The sequence below is a fragment of the Ricinus communis genome, chromosome 2 (assembly GCF_019578655.1).
Source record: "Ricinus communis isolate WT05 ecotype wild-type chromosome 2, ASM1957865v1, whole genome shotgun sequence".
NCBI classification, from domain to species: Eukaryota; Viridiplantae; Streptophyta; class Magnoliopsida; order Malpighiales; family Euphorbiaceae; genus Ricinus; species Ricinus communis.
The window spans coordinates 2,815,715-2,831,626 of NC_063257.1; the positions used below are offsets into that span (position 1 = coordinate 2,815,715).

Below are 15,912 nucleotides of genomic sequence, written 5' to 3' on the forward strand. Positions count from 1 at the left end.
AAGTTGACTGCTTTTACAATTGGATTCATGGTTTTCTTCTTTAATTTTTTTATAGTAGAGTAGTGTGTCGAAGTAGTAGTAGTAGTAGTAGTAGTAGTGATTGTGTGACGGAGGGTATACGAAAGGTTATGATGTGGGGGCAACGAAGAGTAGGTCAAACTATACATTAATCATTTCCATCAGGCGTTTTGATGGATGATCATTCTAATATTGTGGGGTCCTTATGGCCTGTCTCCGGAATTTCCGCTCCTCATAGAATAGGGTATTGCAAGCAGAGAGCAATGGGCCAATAAAATGGTCCCACATTCATCGATTTCTGGGTGCCGCTAACTTTTTTAAAATTAAACCAAAAAAACATAAGATAGGTCGCATAAGTAAGTAGTAAGTAATAAAACAAAATACGACAGACAAAGTTTTACCGACACCAGCACGTGCCCTTCCTCTGGTTTAACCAAAACATCAGATAAGATGATTTATTAGGCGTGCTGATTAAAATCAAACGCTGAAATTAATTACAACCATATCATGCCAGTTGCTTTGCTGCAGACATCATATTGTTATTCAGGCGTGCTCACTTCATATCATATTTGGCTTGCTAATTATTCAATCAATTTCAAATTATTAGTCAATATACCCAAACAAAAATGGACCACAGTAGTCCGTACACCCGCCGAAAGTTGAACCAACCAGCCCCTTTTTCTTCTAAAACAAATTTCTTTTTTTCTTTTAAGAAAAAAACCCAACATTCTTCATGTTTGGGATTTTAGTTTACGCGACTTTTAGAATCCTTTTGACAAGGCTCTTGGGTACTATGCGTATAATGAATGTCTCAGTAAATGCCAACTTCATGAAGATCACTATGTAAGTATGCAAGCTGTTACTTCTTCGTGTCTAAATCACTTTATAAGAAACTATTCACTGCATAAAATTTGCTCGTGATTTTCACAAGTGGGATAAAGAGATTTCTGATCCCTGCGTGCCCTCAATAATTATATTCAAGGGGAACAAAAGAAAGAAGGTACGTTTATAATATTTGTAGGAATATAAAGTCATATTCATAATCATTAGTGAAATATTCTGCTAAAGATGTTGAGGACTAGTTTTGGCAGCGATGAATTATATCATATGGACCCTCGTACTTAGGTACATACACCAATATATACCTAAGTCATTTAATACGTGCGGCTTACACAACAAAATAGTCATATATAAATTTCATAATATAATATTTTATAATTGATATTTGGTAAATTAATAATTTTATTAAGTATTAAGTTCTATAATTAATTTTATTTTCATTAAATATTGATTCTTTTAAAAATTAGTAATTTTATTAATAATTTATTCTTATAATAATAATGTTAGCGTAATAAATATTAATAGAAATAACAAAGAATAAAAATTTTATTTGTGTAAAATTTTCAATGTAATTTTTATTTATAAATTCTAATATCTTTTAGTCATTTTTTTAATGACTTCAAGGATAGTTATATTCTTTTATAAAATATCCTATATTTATTTTTTATATGATATTAAATTTTTATTATCACGTATATTCATTAGGTTCGTTAGATATTAATTGTAGATTCATTAGATATAAATTGTAGATTCATTGGTAATACAGTATAGATTCATTAAAGATTTAATGTTCAATATAGTTATAAACAACAAGATCATTAAGTATTACTTATAGGTTCATCAAATGTAAGGTATAGATTCATTAGTTCTGAACTGTAAATTCATTGGTTAGAATATGAATCTGTTTTTCTAATTATAAACTTATAAACTATAATCTATGAATTTCAGGTCTATATGTGTCGAATTTATAGTTTATAAATTATGAACCTTTTGTTTTTAATCAATGAATCTATATATTATTATGAACTTCTAAGATGTTACCTATGATTTCAAGTATGCTTGTAATAAATTTATAGTTTATAATTTATGAATCTGTTGTTAACTTATGAACCTTTAATTTTATAATTTAAAATTGTCAATATAATTTTTGTTTACAAATTCTAACATTTTTTAGTAGTTTTTTTTAATAACTTTAAGGATAGTTCTCATAAAATATTATATTTATTTTTTATATGACATTAATTTTTCACTATCACACATTCATTAGGTTCATTAGATATAAATTGTAGTTTCATTGGTAGTACAATGTAGATTCATTGAAGATTTCATGTTAAATATAATTATAAACAATAAGATCAATAAGTATTATTTATAAGTTCATCAAATATAAGATATAGATTCATCAGTGTTCTAAACTGTAAATTCATCAATTAAGATATAAATCTGTTTTTTAAATTATGAATCTAAACTATAATCTATGAATCTCAGGTATACATGTGATAAACTTAATAATTTGAAAATTATGAACCTTTTTATTTTTAACCTATGAATTTGTATATTTTATGAACTTTTGAGATGCTATAAATGAACTTCAAGTATACTTACAATAAACTTATAGTTTATAATTCATGAACTTGTTGTTAACTTATGAACCTGTAGTTTTACGATTGACATTTATAATTTTTACTAATAAACTTGTATCCATAACATATGATTGTGTTTTGTAATTTATAATTATGAATATAAAATTATTAATTTTGATATTATTATTATTATTATTATTATTATTAAATTTTAAAATCAAAATATTATTATATAATAATAAAAAATAACTAAAATTAATTTTTTGAAATAAAAAGTAATAAAATTTAATATATAAATATATACTTAACTATGATTAAATCCAATATTTTGATAAAAATTAAATTGTAATAAAGTTTCGTATATGTATAAAACTTCATTTTAATATATGACTTTTATTATAAAAATACTAACATATTATTAAAAAATAAATTTAGTGTTATAATAATAATAAAAATACTGAAAATAAAAAATATAATTAGAAATTATTAATAATAATATAGTAAAAAGAATAAAAAGACAAGACATGCTAAAAGTAGTATTTATGTAAAAATGATTAGTAATATTTAAAAAAAAGAAAAGAAAATTACACGTGTGTACATAAAGAATTATAGACTCGGGTCCATTATATACCAATTCCTAGGCAACAGTTTCAATTTTTTTATGGTATATTACAGTAATGGTCATTGCGGAATCCAAAGACACGAGACAGAGGGAGAATGCAATGGAACATCATGTCTAGTTGGTTATTTGTGCAGCCCATTTTCACAGGCTTGCAACGACTGCTTATTTTAAGCAACTACTTGGGCCTGTCCAAAACTTTACGTTCATTTTGAGATGTGGTTGAATGATTCTAATTGTTTAAAATCCTCCATACACCAACCATTTCGTACCAATCCCTTCCCGAAAAGCTAAATGGTGTTATGGGCGGCATGGTGCTTCAACTCAGCAACATATCTACATCTTGCCATTAAATTATAAATTAATAACATTATAAAGTTATTGCTATCTAATAAGAAATAAAATTATTATTAATTCCGTTAAAAACATAAATATTGATTTTAGTTTTGAATTAGCAATTATTCCATCTATTTTATACTAACTGAAAATAATTTTAATTGTTTATTAATTTTATATATTTAACAAGACATTTTATTTTTAGTTTTTTTATTTTATTCTTATTTTAATATGATAAATTTTACAGTCTATAAAATAATAATTTAATTAATTTTGCCTATATTAAAAAAGTATGTGAGATTGCCTAATTAAATCATAATATTAATAAATAATAATAATGTCTGAGACATACAATAAAAGTTGGATTTAACAATTTCAATGGCTTAACTAACCTATGAGATAAATTTTATCTAAAATTAAAACTCTCATGTCTTTATTAAGCATATATAGTGGGATTACTAATTCATAATTAATAAAGTTTTAATTTCTAAAACAACCTTGAGTTTTTATTTTATCTCTTAAAATGGTCTTAATATTTTAATTGATTTCACAGATGTCTATGCTTAGATTGGTATACCCTATAGCAAAAGATAGTAGTTCAAATCAAAAGTTGATGTAGAGTAGATAAGTAAATTTAAAAGACGTTTTGAGAGAGAAAAAAAATTAGAAGATATAAATTTTATATATATGGCAAATAGTGTTCAGTAATTTAATTATTATAGCAATCCTACCAAATGTAGATTTACAAAAATTAAATTAATATATTTTATCAAAGAATGTTAATGATGTCTCAAACTTAGTAATCGCAGGTGTACGAACTGAATGATAGTATTGGCAAGTTCACCACGAGGTCGATCTCACAATAAATTATAGAGTATATATTATAAATATCAACTATCATACAAAATACTAAAAATAAATCTAAACACTCTAAGTTAATATTTTGAGAATGATTTATAGTTTATGAAAGAAATTAAATAACTAGAAAATAAATATACAGCTGGAATGATTAATGTAAACTATATGATAAAATAACATTTAGTCTAGCTTATACTTAGTAATCTCTTTATTTTCCTTAAATCCAAATCCAATGAATGAAATAGTGATATGTTTTTTTCCTAAGTCATTCAAGCTAATGATGCCACTTAGATTTTTTATACCATTATAGATTAAAGTAAATATGATGTTTCTAATACTTTTAACCTAAAAAGTTTATAACAAATATTATTATTAAATTAATATGATGGTCAACCAATAATAATAAATGAAACTAATACATATATAAAGATAAATAAATTATTCATTAAACTCATAATATATAAGGTTCATACATAAATAAAAAGTCAAACTAAACACTTATGGAACTTATCCTGACACATTTATTCCAATGGTAATTATAATTAAATAGACAGATATAAGATGTATAAAATAAAAAATTAAAACTCCCTTAAAATTCAAAAGTTCTTCAATGAATGAAGAAGATTGATTATCACTCTTCACATCCTGAAAAGTTTATTTGATTCTTGAAAGAATAATGCAAAAAACTAACTAAATGCTGTAGAAGATGAATTATACGAAATTCGCATAGAGAAGAATAATTGATCCCCCTCTTATTTAATTGACTTATACTTCTAGAGATTCATTTTTTAGAGTCATTATCTCAGTATGACACCACTATAGTTATCCTCTCAATTGCCTTAAACAAAATAAACAACTTTAAATATAATTATTATTTATTATATATATTTAATTAATTTTTTCTTTGTAGGTCTTGATAAATTGGCTGCAATTTTGATAATCCATGTGTCTCTATTCCAAGCCTTTTACAGATGCAGTCTAATTAAAACCTGTTCATGTATTTTTTTTGGCTCATATTCTCCTTTTTTAGTTATTATCACATGAAATTAGACAAGAAGGGTAAAGTAAGATAAAAGACGCATATTTCTACATATTATATATATATAAAACATATCAAAAGATTATTAAAATACTTAATTATATATATATATAATATGAATCTATCAATTAGAATTAGTAATTCTGTGATTTAATTAAGTTTAATTTTAGGAATTATGAATCCATGAATGAAACTAACTATTAAATACTTAATTAATTTAAATGATTAAAAAACGATAATTAGTATAATATAAATAGATAATCCAAGTGAACTACCGAATAGGGCAAAGACACCCAAAAAGAAAATTAAGAAGCATTAGAAGACTGTTGGATTAACCTATTAATTAACAATTAAATTGGCGGGAGTATGCGATCGGCAATCTGGTATTAGAAGATTTTGGCACATTTGTCTTTGAGATGGACGAAGCAACCAACCAAGTTCCCTTGCTCACGTAAGCGCTTACGTTACTCGTTGTTGCATCACTTAGTAGGCAGTCGCGTTATATCTTTATTACAAAGGACCCCCTGCCTTTTTTCTTATTTCCAAAATCCGCCCCAATATTAAATAATTTTATTTCTTTTAGAAGGTCCATGCCTTTGACTATTCACATGGTCCTTCCAGGTTTTTAAAGATATGGCAGCACTGAATTAGCTTCAAATTGATGCAAATGTTATTTAAAGCGTCCATATAAATTCTTAAATTATATTTCTTTTTGTTATCTAAAAAATATGTGAAGTTTAGATTTTTTAGAAAATGTTTTATTTATTCTTATTTTGTAAAGACGAAAATAATTTTTAAATATATTTTATTATTTTTTATCCTATTTCTTTTAAGTTTTAATAGTTTTATTTATTATTTATTTTTATTAATAAAAACTAATTAAAAAGTAAAATAAAATATTATTAAAATATTACAAACGTTTTTAAGATAAATAAAAATATAAAATTAATTATATTGTAATTTAATAAGAAAAAAAATATATATATATATATATATATATTTACTGAAAATGCTAATGTCAAAATAGTTCAAAATGAATTCTAAAAATTTAAAGCTAGTTACAACGTTCCCGAAACTTCACCGGATAACTCAGAAAGACGTTTAACTTAAATTCCCCAAATGCCCTTGAATCTTGAGGCTGAATTTTGTCTGCATAAGTAAAAGGCGATGACATTTTGGTTTTTTTGTCCATTTGCATCTCCAGCCTGCTATGTAGACGGATGAAAGTTGGAGGAAGGCAAACGGATAGGAAGCAGAGATGAGCTACCCGGTCAAAGTCAACTAAAATTCTTGGAAAAGTCTGGGACTACAAAAATACCCTCCATTTTCTATCGAATTGCTATGACTAAACTTGCTCGCCGATTCATAGCCCAATGACGACTCCACCATTCTTTGTTTGACCGAAAATAAGATAGAAAAGGAAAATGAAAATACTCATTTTATAGTAACTTATAAATATATAGTTTTTTTTTATAAAAAAATTGGCGCTATATAATAATTAATAATAATTACATATATTTCTCAGAAAATAATATTTGTTAGAGTTTAGCACTGTTTTTTTTTTTAGTTTTTAAGAGATTTTTCATAATTTAAAACTACATCCATTGTATTAATTTTTTGGAATAATATATTTTATCTTTTATTCTCAATGTTTATATTTAGTTTGACATACGGGTTAACTAATTATCTATAATTAAGTCAAAATACACTTATTTGCAATTTCACTTTTACTAAATTACAATTTTTTTATATACAACTAATTTAAATCTAAAAGTATATTTATAAGTAAATTTTATATTATATTTTCTTTTAAAAAGAGAAGAAATTTATTATTTTTTATTAAAATTCTTATAATATGTTGACTTTCAATTATTGTATAATTAGTTAACTTTTAATTTTTGCTATCAAACTTTTTATTCACGTTCTATTATATATTTCATAACTAGCTATTTTTGTTATAATATTTATTTATTTACCATTCTACAATTAATAATTGTTTATATCTTTGTTATTCACATTCTAAAAATAAAAATTATATTATTTTATCTAAATTGGCTATAATTTTAAATCTATAAAATTATATGTTTCTATTAAAAAGTATAGTGCTTGTTTCAAATACCTTAGAGAAATAAAAGAAAACATATATAATACTTTATTGTCAAAACACTATTTTATTTAACCATAATAAAAAAAACTCTAAAAGTAAAATATTTACATTATTTTATCTAAATTTCAACTATTAAATGTCGCTTGCTTTGCCTGCAATAATGCGGATAACTAGTTGATTTTGAACCTTCTTTACTACTTTCTTTTTAGTTTTTTTTTTTACATGAATTAGAAAGCTATTTCTAATTGTAAAATTAAACAAGTCCTAACTAATTATTTATTTCTTATTTCAATACTTTGCACTATTTTTCTCCTAAAGAAAAAACTTCACATTATTTATTTTATTATTATTATTATTATTATTATTATTATTAGCTATCAACTTGAATCTAATAAAAGTTTAATGAAAATAATTTGTTACAAAGATTTTAGTGCTTGAGTGTCAATTTTCATAAAAGATAAATATATAATCATTGTAGATAACAATAATATTTCAAAAGTTTATTAAAATATTTGTTTAAAGTCTTTATATGCATTAAAGTCTTATTATCAGGAATCCTTTAATTTTTTTTCTCTTTATATATAGAAAGTTAATTTTTTTAACTTTATTATAATTTTTTTAACTTTATTATAATTAACACACTAGAAGCTCTTATATATTTATTAATTAATATTTACTACTTTTATATTTATTTCTTTGATAATTTTTTTTCAAAATAAAAATAAATATATAAAGAGACATTTTTTTGACACTATCACTAAATTCAAATAAATTTTTTTATTGTTTAAACAAATTATAATTTTAAAATAAAAACATCATTGGAAATTTTGTAAAAATATAACACAATTAGAATGTTAGTAAAATCTATCAAATATATATATATATATATATATATATATATATATATATATATATATATATATATATATATATTAGTTTTTATATTAATTAATAAATTACTTTTCTAATAAAAAATATGACTTAAAAATGATAACTTTAATTGTAATTTTAATATTATGTGAAGTGAATAATTGATCTATTTTATTATACAATGAATGTAGTTTTTGTAAATAATATTTTAATTATTAATTTAAATATTATACTAACTAAAAATTTATTCCACTATCATTGATTTTTAATCTTAAAATAATAGTATGATTTATATTTATACTATTAATTTTATATAAAATTCAAAAATTAACTAATATAATTTTTTTAGTAATATTTTATATTATTTCGTTAATTAAAAATTTATAAATAGAAGGCATTAAAAATATTTTATTTATTGTTTATGATAAATAACATTAAATACTAATAATTTTTCTAAATGTTATCTATAAAACCATTTTATATAAGTTAGAAATAGGTTTATTCCTTTTTGTTTGATAGAATTATTATATAATAAAAAAAATCTTGTTACTACTTTAATGTTAAAAATATCTATAGTAGATATATCTAAAATATATTTTATATTTTTAATGATAAGAACTTGAGTAATTAATAATTCACTTGAAGTGAATGAAAAATTAATGAAAAAAGAAGATTAGGCAGCTTCCTAAATCCCATTCAACAGCGCCACCACATGGAACCAAACGTCACCAAACAAACACAGGCAATCCGTAATTTCAAGCAAAAAAGAAGTCTACTTTCGTTACTCCGCCATCGCGCCGCCCTGTATTAAATCCCAAACTCGCGCAATCCGTAGCGTTTGTTTTTTTGGTAAATCCTCGCCTCCTATCGTGATCCTCTCCACTTCCTGCCCTCTCATTTTCCTGAGACTTCAAAAATCTCAGGAATCTCTCTTTCTCATAATCCAAATCCCTAATTTTTTGCTGTGAATAGTCTTCAGTCGCGCCCAGTTTTGAATTTAATTTAGGTCCAAACTTTCAATTCTACCTCCATTTATCCAATTCCTTTATTCATTAATCACAAATGGCATTAATTTACTTCTTCTAGGTTTTCCTAGATCATCTGTAATCTCACTTTCCCAAGAAACTATTTACCTACTATTTATCAACCTTATCAAATTTTTAGATATGGCGATTCGAGTTACCTTCACCTACTCCGGCTATGTCGCTCAAAGCATCGCCTCGTGCGCCGGCATCCGCGTCGGAAACTGCAGGTCCCTTCACGAGTGCTTTGTCCGTTCACGCATCTTCGCTTCACCTACTAATCAAAACGTCGATCTGGAACCACCTGCACCTCGGCCGTCACGTGTCTTCCAGTCCGGTGGTTACCGTAAGAGTTCGACTTCGTTGTATAGTACAATCGCTGGAGAAATCTTCGGAAATAACTGCAAAAGTCCCATAGCCGTCGGGTTGATTGAACTAATGAAGTCAACTGCTGGAGTTGGGGTTTCGGGCAGCACTGGCGTTTTTGGAATTTCACCACTTAAAGCTTCTTCGATCCTTCCTTTTTTACAAGGATCCAGGTGGCTTCCGTGTAATGAGCCATCTCCTGGACAGAAGAATAACGAGCCATCTACTAGACAGAACAGTAGTGACGTCGATAGAGGAGGGACGGTAAAGTGTGTTAAAAATGGGAGTAGTAGTAGCTGTTGTACTACTGCTACTACTACTGTGACATTGGAGATTAACGGGAACGAATTGGACAAGGGTGGGAGCTGGTTATCTAGGGTTTTGAGTTCTTTTTCGGAGGATGCTAAGGCTATTTTTACTGCTGCTACTGTTAATTTCTTGTTTCGGTCGGCTTTGGCTGAGCCAAGATCGATTCCTTCAACTTCTATGTGCCCTACTCTGGACGTAGGTGACCGCGTTTTAGCGGAGAAGGTAGGAGCTCACGCATTTATTTTTATTTTTGGTTTGAATTCCAGGGAACCTAGCAACTAATATTCGAATATCTCCTTTCAATTATGTTTTAAGATTATATTATATTTGAATTTTCTATTCGCTAAATCTTATTAATACTCTTACTATGAAACAACCACTCAGTGGTTGTTAAATCTTTTGGATTTTCAGTTCTGCTGGAAATACTAGCGCTTATTGATTACTGTCCGCATTGAAACATTGGTGTTGGTTGTTGATAATATTTTCCATGTCTTTTCTTTTTGGGTGTATTAGGTCTCATTTATTTTCAGGCAGCCTGAAGTTTCAGATATAGTGATATTTAAGGCACCTCCGATATTGCAGGTATTACATGAAATTGGACTTTTTTGGTGAACATGATTAAGATTTTCTTTTTATCTTTCAGCATTTGGCTTACTACCTTTTTGTTTTGTTTGCAATACATAGGAAATTGGATATAGCTCTGGCGATGTGTTCATAAAGAGAATTGTGGCAACAGCTGGAGACATTGTTGAAGTAAGGCTCTGTATCTTATTTAATGATATGCTACTTTGTGCAAAAGTTTTTGTTAATTGCCACTTGCAATTTTCTTGCTTTTTTTGTCTTACATTCACATATTCCTGTCTAATGCTTGTATTATATTTTTCTTTTCTGTTGTGTAGGTTCGGGAGGGCAAGTTATATGTGAATGGAGTCATTCAACATGAGGATTTCATTTTAGAGCCTCTTGCTTATGAGATGGAACCAGTGGTAATGTGCATCTAGCTCTCCATGCATCTCTTTTCTTACTGTTGATTATTTTTGTATCTTTCATGTTAATTTCTTTCTTTGCTCGCTTGCATTCCACGAACTAAGCATATAATTCTGGTTGCTATCACAGCTTGTACCAGAAGGTTATGTCTTTGTGATGGGAGACAATCGCAATAACAGTTTCGACTCCCATAACTGGTAATTCACGAGTCTTTAAGCCCCTGCTGAGTTATAGCTTGAGATTATCTTGCATTGAAAGAAAACATTCCTGCATTTGGTGTTTTTTGCTTTGCTGGCATTCTTTTCAAATTTTATTAATTTCATAAGATAAGTCAGAAAGTCAAGTTGATGTTTTCTTTGTTAATGCACATTCTAACTTATAGTTGTGCCTGCTATTTTCAGGGGTCCTCTGCCTATCAAGAACATCGTCGGGAGGTCGGTGTTTCGGTATTGGCCTCCCTCCAGAGTATCCAACATTTTACACGAACCAAATGCAGCAAAAAATACAAAGCAGTTTCTTGATGCAAGGCCTCTCTGCATGAACAGGGAGGATATCAGATAACTTTAATGTCATCAAGATGGTGATTTGATAAATCATTTTGCATTTTTCTGGCTCTTAATGGAGCAGTTGTTAATATGTCATCCTTTATCATTGTGCTCATCCGTCAATTTATATGCTTGTCAATGGCCTAACTGTGTCATTGAAGCATATTCTTTATTGTAATAATCTTTTCTATATCACGCAAACAAAAAAATTGGAAGAGAAAAGAACAGGCAAAGACTTCTCTAGTTCTTTTCTCATGCTTTGATGTCCTTGTGTGTTGGGGAATTGAGATGCTCCTACAAGCTCGTGTATTTCAGGCATTATGATCAATGGCTTGGTGATGTTGGATCGAGAAGTTCATTTTTTCTGCTTCCTTTGTGCTGTGGTCGAAGAGTTGAGGAAGCTTCTGATGTGGGTTTGATGTGCTGTGCTGCTGTTTAAAGCAACACCACCAGAGGTTGCCATGGTCGGGCAGGAGGGGATAAGCCTCATTTTAATTCATCGAGGGGGCAATGACTTGGACAAGGTTGCCGCCCCATGTTGGATCTCCTGGAGCTCATACCAGATTTTCCTTAGTCATATGGAATTTGTTTGTTTAAATAATAACAGCAACGTTGTCCAGGGCTAAACATACTTTTTGGATATATGTACTGTTGAACCTCGCCATCGATGAACTTGATGGTATTCTAATGATTTGATGTATTAGCTTGAATTTTCCTTGGCTCAATTGTTCTTTGTGCAATGAAAATCAGATCTTTCGAAAATGTATGATTTTATTCTGTCCCTTCCGTGTGAATAGTTAGATTGATGCTAATGTATGTTACATGTGGGTACTTAACAATCAAGCTACTGATTTCACAGTTAAAAAGAGCAAATATTTTTAGTCGGAATAATTAGTGGTAAACCGGAGAAAGGGATCGACAGAAAAGTAGATTAAATTAAAATGAACCCACTCGATACGTGGCAGATAATGAGACCTCGCACAGAGATTTGGGGGTAGAATCGTCATAGTAACCAAGTTCCATTCAAAAAGTGCAAATTCTGAGATCGGCAAGAAAGTCGTTTGCTCGCGAGTCAGGCTGTTGACGTTGAATCAAATATCAATAACGCAATGAATTGTCGTCGTTTACCATGCTCTCTTATCTTCCTCCTATTCCAAACATTACCAACACTAATTCTGGCAATCAATATTCCGGACCCCAATCATCATATTACCAATAATAACACTGACATCCTCGAGGTTCGTTTCTAAATCTATTTATCTTTTTCTTGCTTTTCTCTCTGTTAATTCCATGTTTACAACAGGACGTTTTGAAGGAGATATCCGAAAGGCATAACTGGGATTTGGAAAGAATTAGGACATCGAAATTGAAAGTGAGTAAGATTAGGTTTGGCACTGCTCAGAGATACGAGTTTCGGATCCGATTTGGAAAAATGTCTTTGATTTTCAAATTTCCTGACGAGGTGTATTCCTGGAAGAGATATAATAAGAAAAATGACGATTTCGAAAATTCTGTCAAGGAGATTGGTACCGCGGCTGTATTGGATACTTTCAAAGTCGAAGGTCCGTTTGATTTGTGGATCGGTGGCCAAGACCACCTCTCTTTGTCCTTGCCGGTAACTCATTTTCGTTTTTTTTTTTTTTCCATTTTAAATTTTTTATTGAAGTTTCAATCTTTATTTCATAATAGTATTAGTTGAATGTGTTTGTTAAAATTTAGGAATAACTAACTAATTTAGATCCAAGTTTGTACCTGTTCCCTACATTGTTATTATTAGTTTTAGCTTTTCTTTTTTCTCTTTTTTATCTGTTGCAGTTTCTTATGTTATTTGTTTCTTATTGTCAGCTGAATGTTTCACACAGCAGCTTGAAACGAATGCTAGTTGGCGAAGGCATCACAGTGGAAGTAAAAGATGCTCAACAACTTTCTATTTTTCAAACTTTTGATCCTAGTTTCTCTATGAATGGAAGAGTTAAAATAAACAAAGGAAAATCTGGTTTCTGCTTGTTTTGGCGTCAGTTATGTATGCCATTACTTCCTATACGTGTTATTGGTTCTGCATCGCTGATTGCGTACAAGACCAGGAATCCCGATGCACCTGTTGAAACTACCTTATTATCGGAAGGAACGATTAAGTTACTATCTGAAAAATGTTATAGTGACGATTTGTACAAGAACCAGGCTCAGCTCAGTCATTTCTTGAGTTTAAAGATTGATAGGCTGGGAAAGCTACTGAGGACCTTTCTTGGCAACCAAATGGAGTTGTCGGGCTTTCTTAGATCAAATGTTAAAGCAGCAACCATCATTCGGTTTCAGTTGGAGCTAGAGAAGAATATTGGGAGCAGTGCGACTCTTCATGATGCTTTGGAAGACTGGAGAACAAGGCCAACCATTGAGCGGGTTTACTTTGAAGTGCTGGCAAGAGTTGAAGATGAGAAATTGAGACCTGTTGTGGTTAAGAAGGTTAGGCCTTTTATTGCAGTCGATTCAGCTTCATGGAGTAATTTAATGTCAAATTTATCTTTTACCAAATTCCCCTCTATTCTTGTACCTCCTGAGGCTCTGACACTGGATGTGAAATGGTAGGATGTTCTTTTGTGAATAGTTCTATTCAAGAACATTTACATATCAAAGCAATGTGCCGTCGATTATGCCGCGTCTCTTGCTTATTGTCTGTATTAATATTGTACATAATTTTAGAAAAATCTTTTAATCGTGCATCATCTCTCTTTTGGGTCCCCGTGTTTGTGCACAAAATAGAAGGATGAACTACATCTTGTGATGCTTGCTGAAGTGTTGCTTTGTGTAGGAAAGTATGGGATATGGTAGTTGCTGAAGTGATCTCTTGTTCCTATTCCTACCATCGTAGTAATTTGACCCCATCAAAGCACACAGCATGTTGCACGACATTTATTGCTCTGTTTGTTCCAGGATGATGGTGCTGTGAATGCATTAAGGTCATCAGGAGTCCTTTTGCGAATCCGCATCCATTTACCATAGGCCATATTGGGCATTTTCTGCGGTTAATTTGTTATTCAACTGCATTGTCGATGGATGGAAACATTTTATCAAGAAACTTGGAAGAATTTTGTAGCATCCTTATTTGATGATTCATTATCTAGTACGAGGTTTTAAAACTCGCAACTTCGTAAGACAGAGATATGAATAGCAAAAGAAACTAAGAAGCCAATCAACAAAGTATGGTTGCCTGGCTGTTTAATACAAGTCTTATTTCTAATAAAAAAGGGTTAATTATCTAAAAACTCTTCAACTTTAAAGATTTTAACAATTTTAACCAAGATATCCAAACTTTTTTCAGAAGGCACCAAAGTTTTATTATTTTCTCTAAAATACAATCCGGCAATCTCTTAAGATGGTTTGTGCTGACCGGATAACTAGGTTAAAAAGGAAAGAAAGAAAAGGAGAGATGAGTTAGCAATTCCTCTTCTCTCTTCTAGTCTTCTTCATCCTTATCATCTCAATCACTACTCTCCTTTTATTTTACTCCTCCTTTGCTTCGATCTCCCCCTTTTCTTTCTCTCGCCATCATTAGCCTCAGAATTATCATCTTCCTTAAACGACTTGCTTTTACTACTTCTCTTCTTGCCATACCTTTCAGCAATAATTCTCTCAATCTTCGAATCCACATTTGAATCGGAAGTCTACTCTCCTCCTCTTCTTCTTCGCTCTCCTCCTTCTTTCTTGCACTTCCCTTGATCTTTTCCAACTTAGATAAAATCGCAGCCCGAACATCATCTGTGTTCTTTCTCTTTAGAGTCATCTTTAAAACTCAAAAAGTTTCCACATTGAGAAGCAAGATGAGCAACACGGCCATATCTCTTACAAGCGCCGCGAGCCTCATTAGTATTAGAACCAATGATTTTGGCCAGGGCTAAAAGGCCTTGAAAACTAGCATAAGCATTCTTAGCCTCAGGTTCAGAAGCATTATTTGAGGTGGATTTTTGTTGTGAAGAGGATTTTGAATTAATCATCTTTATTAAGTGCATATGGACCATACCCAATTGCACTTTGCCATATACCATGTGTTTGCAGGGTTGCACAACTGTGTACCCTATTGTTCGCTGGCATGCGAACCCCTCCTGCTGTTGCTGGAATCTTTAATTATCAAGATATCAAACTGTGAGATCACCAGAATTAGGGTCACAAACTTCTATCAAAAACTAGGGTTTCCAATTTGTAGATGTAAATAAACATATCAAATAAAACAACTATAATCATAAAATAATTGTGGTGGCTTCAGGCCTCTTTCATTTACATCAGTGGAAGAATGCTAGGTCCAAGTTGCTTCCAGTTGTAAAGGTTGTTCCAAGTATTGAGAAGTGGTTTAAGCCAGAACTAGGTTTTGTTAAGATGAATGTTGATGCTGCAATGTTCGCAAATTCTAATAAGGTT

At 29.6% G+C, this 15,912-nt stretch overlaps 2 protein-coding genes and 1 pseudogene across 3 annotated transcripts; 2 read left to right on the plus strand and 1 right to left on the minus strand.

Moving 5' to 3' along the window:
* The first annotated feature begins 9,001 nt into the window (after window positions 1-9,001).
* On the plus strand, window positions 9,002-12,224 carry LOC8260884 (probable thylakoidal processing peptidase 2, chloroplastic). Of its 2 annotated transcripts, XM_015720957.3 has the most exons (6): window positions 9,011-10,189; window positions 10,481-10,549; window positions 10,652-10,720; window positions 10,867-10,953; window positions 11,084-11,151; window positions 11,356-12,224. In XM_015720957.3, exons 1-6 carry the CDS (start codon window positions 9,437-9,439, stop codon window positions 11,513-11,515), a joined length of 1,206 nt encoding a protein of 401 aa, XP_015576443.2. In that variant the 5' UTR covers window positions 9,011-9,436; the 3' UTR covers window positions 11,516-12,224. The 2 variants fall into 2 exon arrangements, with proteins under 2 accessions (XP_048227395.1, XP_015576443.2); XM_048371438.1 differs by lacking the exon at window positions 11,084-11,151 and having other exon boundaries at window positions 9,002-10,189.
* Window positions 12,225-12,412: 188 nt separating this feature from the next.
* Window positions 12,413-14,219, plus strand: LOC107261133. The gene is made up of 3 exons (XM_015718202.3): window positions 12,413-12,737; window positions 12,803-13,114; window positions 13,345-14,219. The coding sequence occupies exons 1-3, from the start codon at window positions 12,609-12,611 to the stop codon at window positions 14,083-14,085; spliced, it is 1,182 nt and encodes a 393-aa protein (XP_015573688.1). The 5' UTR covers window positions 12,413-12,608; the 3' UTR covers window positions 14,086-14,219.
* Window positions 14,220-14,826: 607 nt separating this feature from the next.
* Window positions 14,827-15,771, minus strand: LOC125369161 (annotated as a pseudogene).
* Window positions 15,772-15,912: the final 141 nt, after the last annotated feature.

What these genes read in the sequence shown, in the direction of transcription:
- LOC8260884 (XM_015720957.3), top strand. Translation starts at nt 9,437, where the DNA reads ATGGCGATTCGAGTTACCTTCACCTACTCCGGCTATGTCGCTCAAAGC. An exon ending in AGGCACCTCCGATATTGCAG is followed by an intron (nt 10,550 to 10,651) that starts GTATTACATGAA and finishes TGCAATACATAG; the next exon opens with GAAATTGGATATAGCTCTGG. An exon ending in AGTTTCGACTCCCATAACTG is followed by an intron (nt 11,152 to 11,355) that starts GTAATTCACGAG and finishes TGCTATTTTCAG; the next exon opens with GGGTCCTCTGCCTATCAAGA.
- LOC107261133 (XM_015718202.3), top strand. Translation starts at nt 12,609, where the DNA reads ATGAATTGTCGTCGTTTACCATGCTCTCTTATCTTCCTCCTATTCCAA. An exon ending in ATAACACTGACATCCTCGAG is followed by an intron (nt 12,738 to 12,802) that starts GTTCGTTTCTAA and finishes TGTTTACAACAG; the next exon opens with GACGTTTTGAAGGAGATATC. An exon ending in ACCTCTCTTTGTCCTTGCCG is followed by an intron (nt 13,115 to 13,344) that starts GTAACTCATTTT and finishes TCTTATTGTCAG; the next exon opens with CTGAATGTTTCACACAGCAG.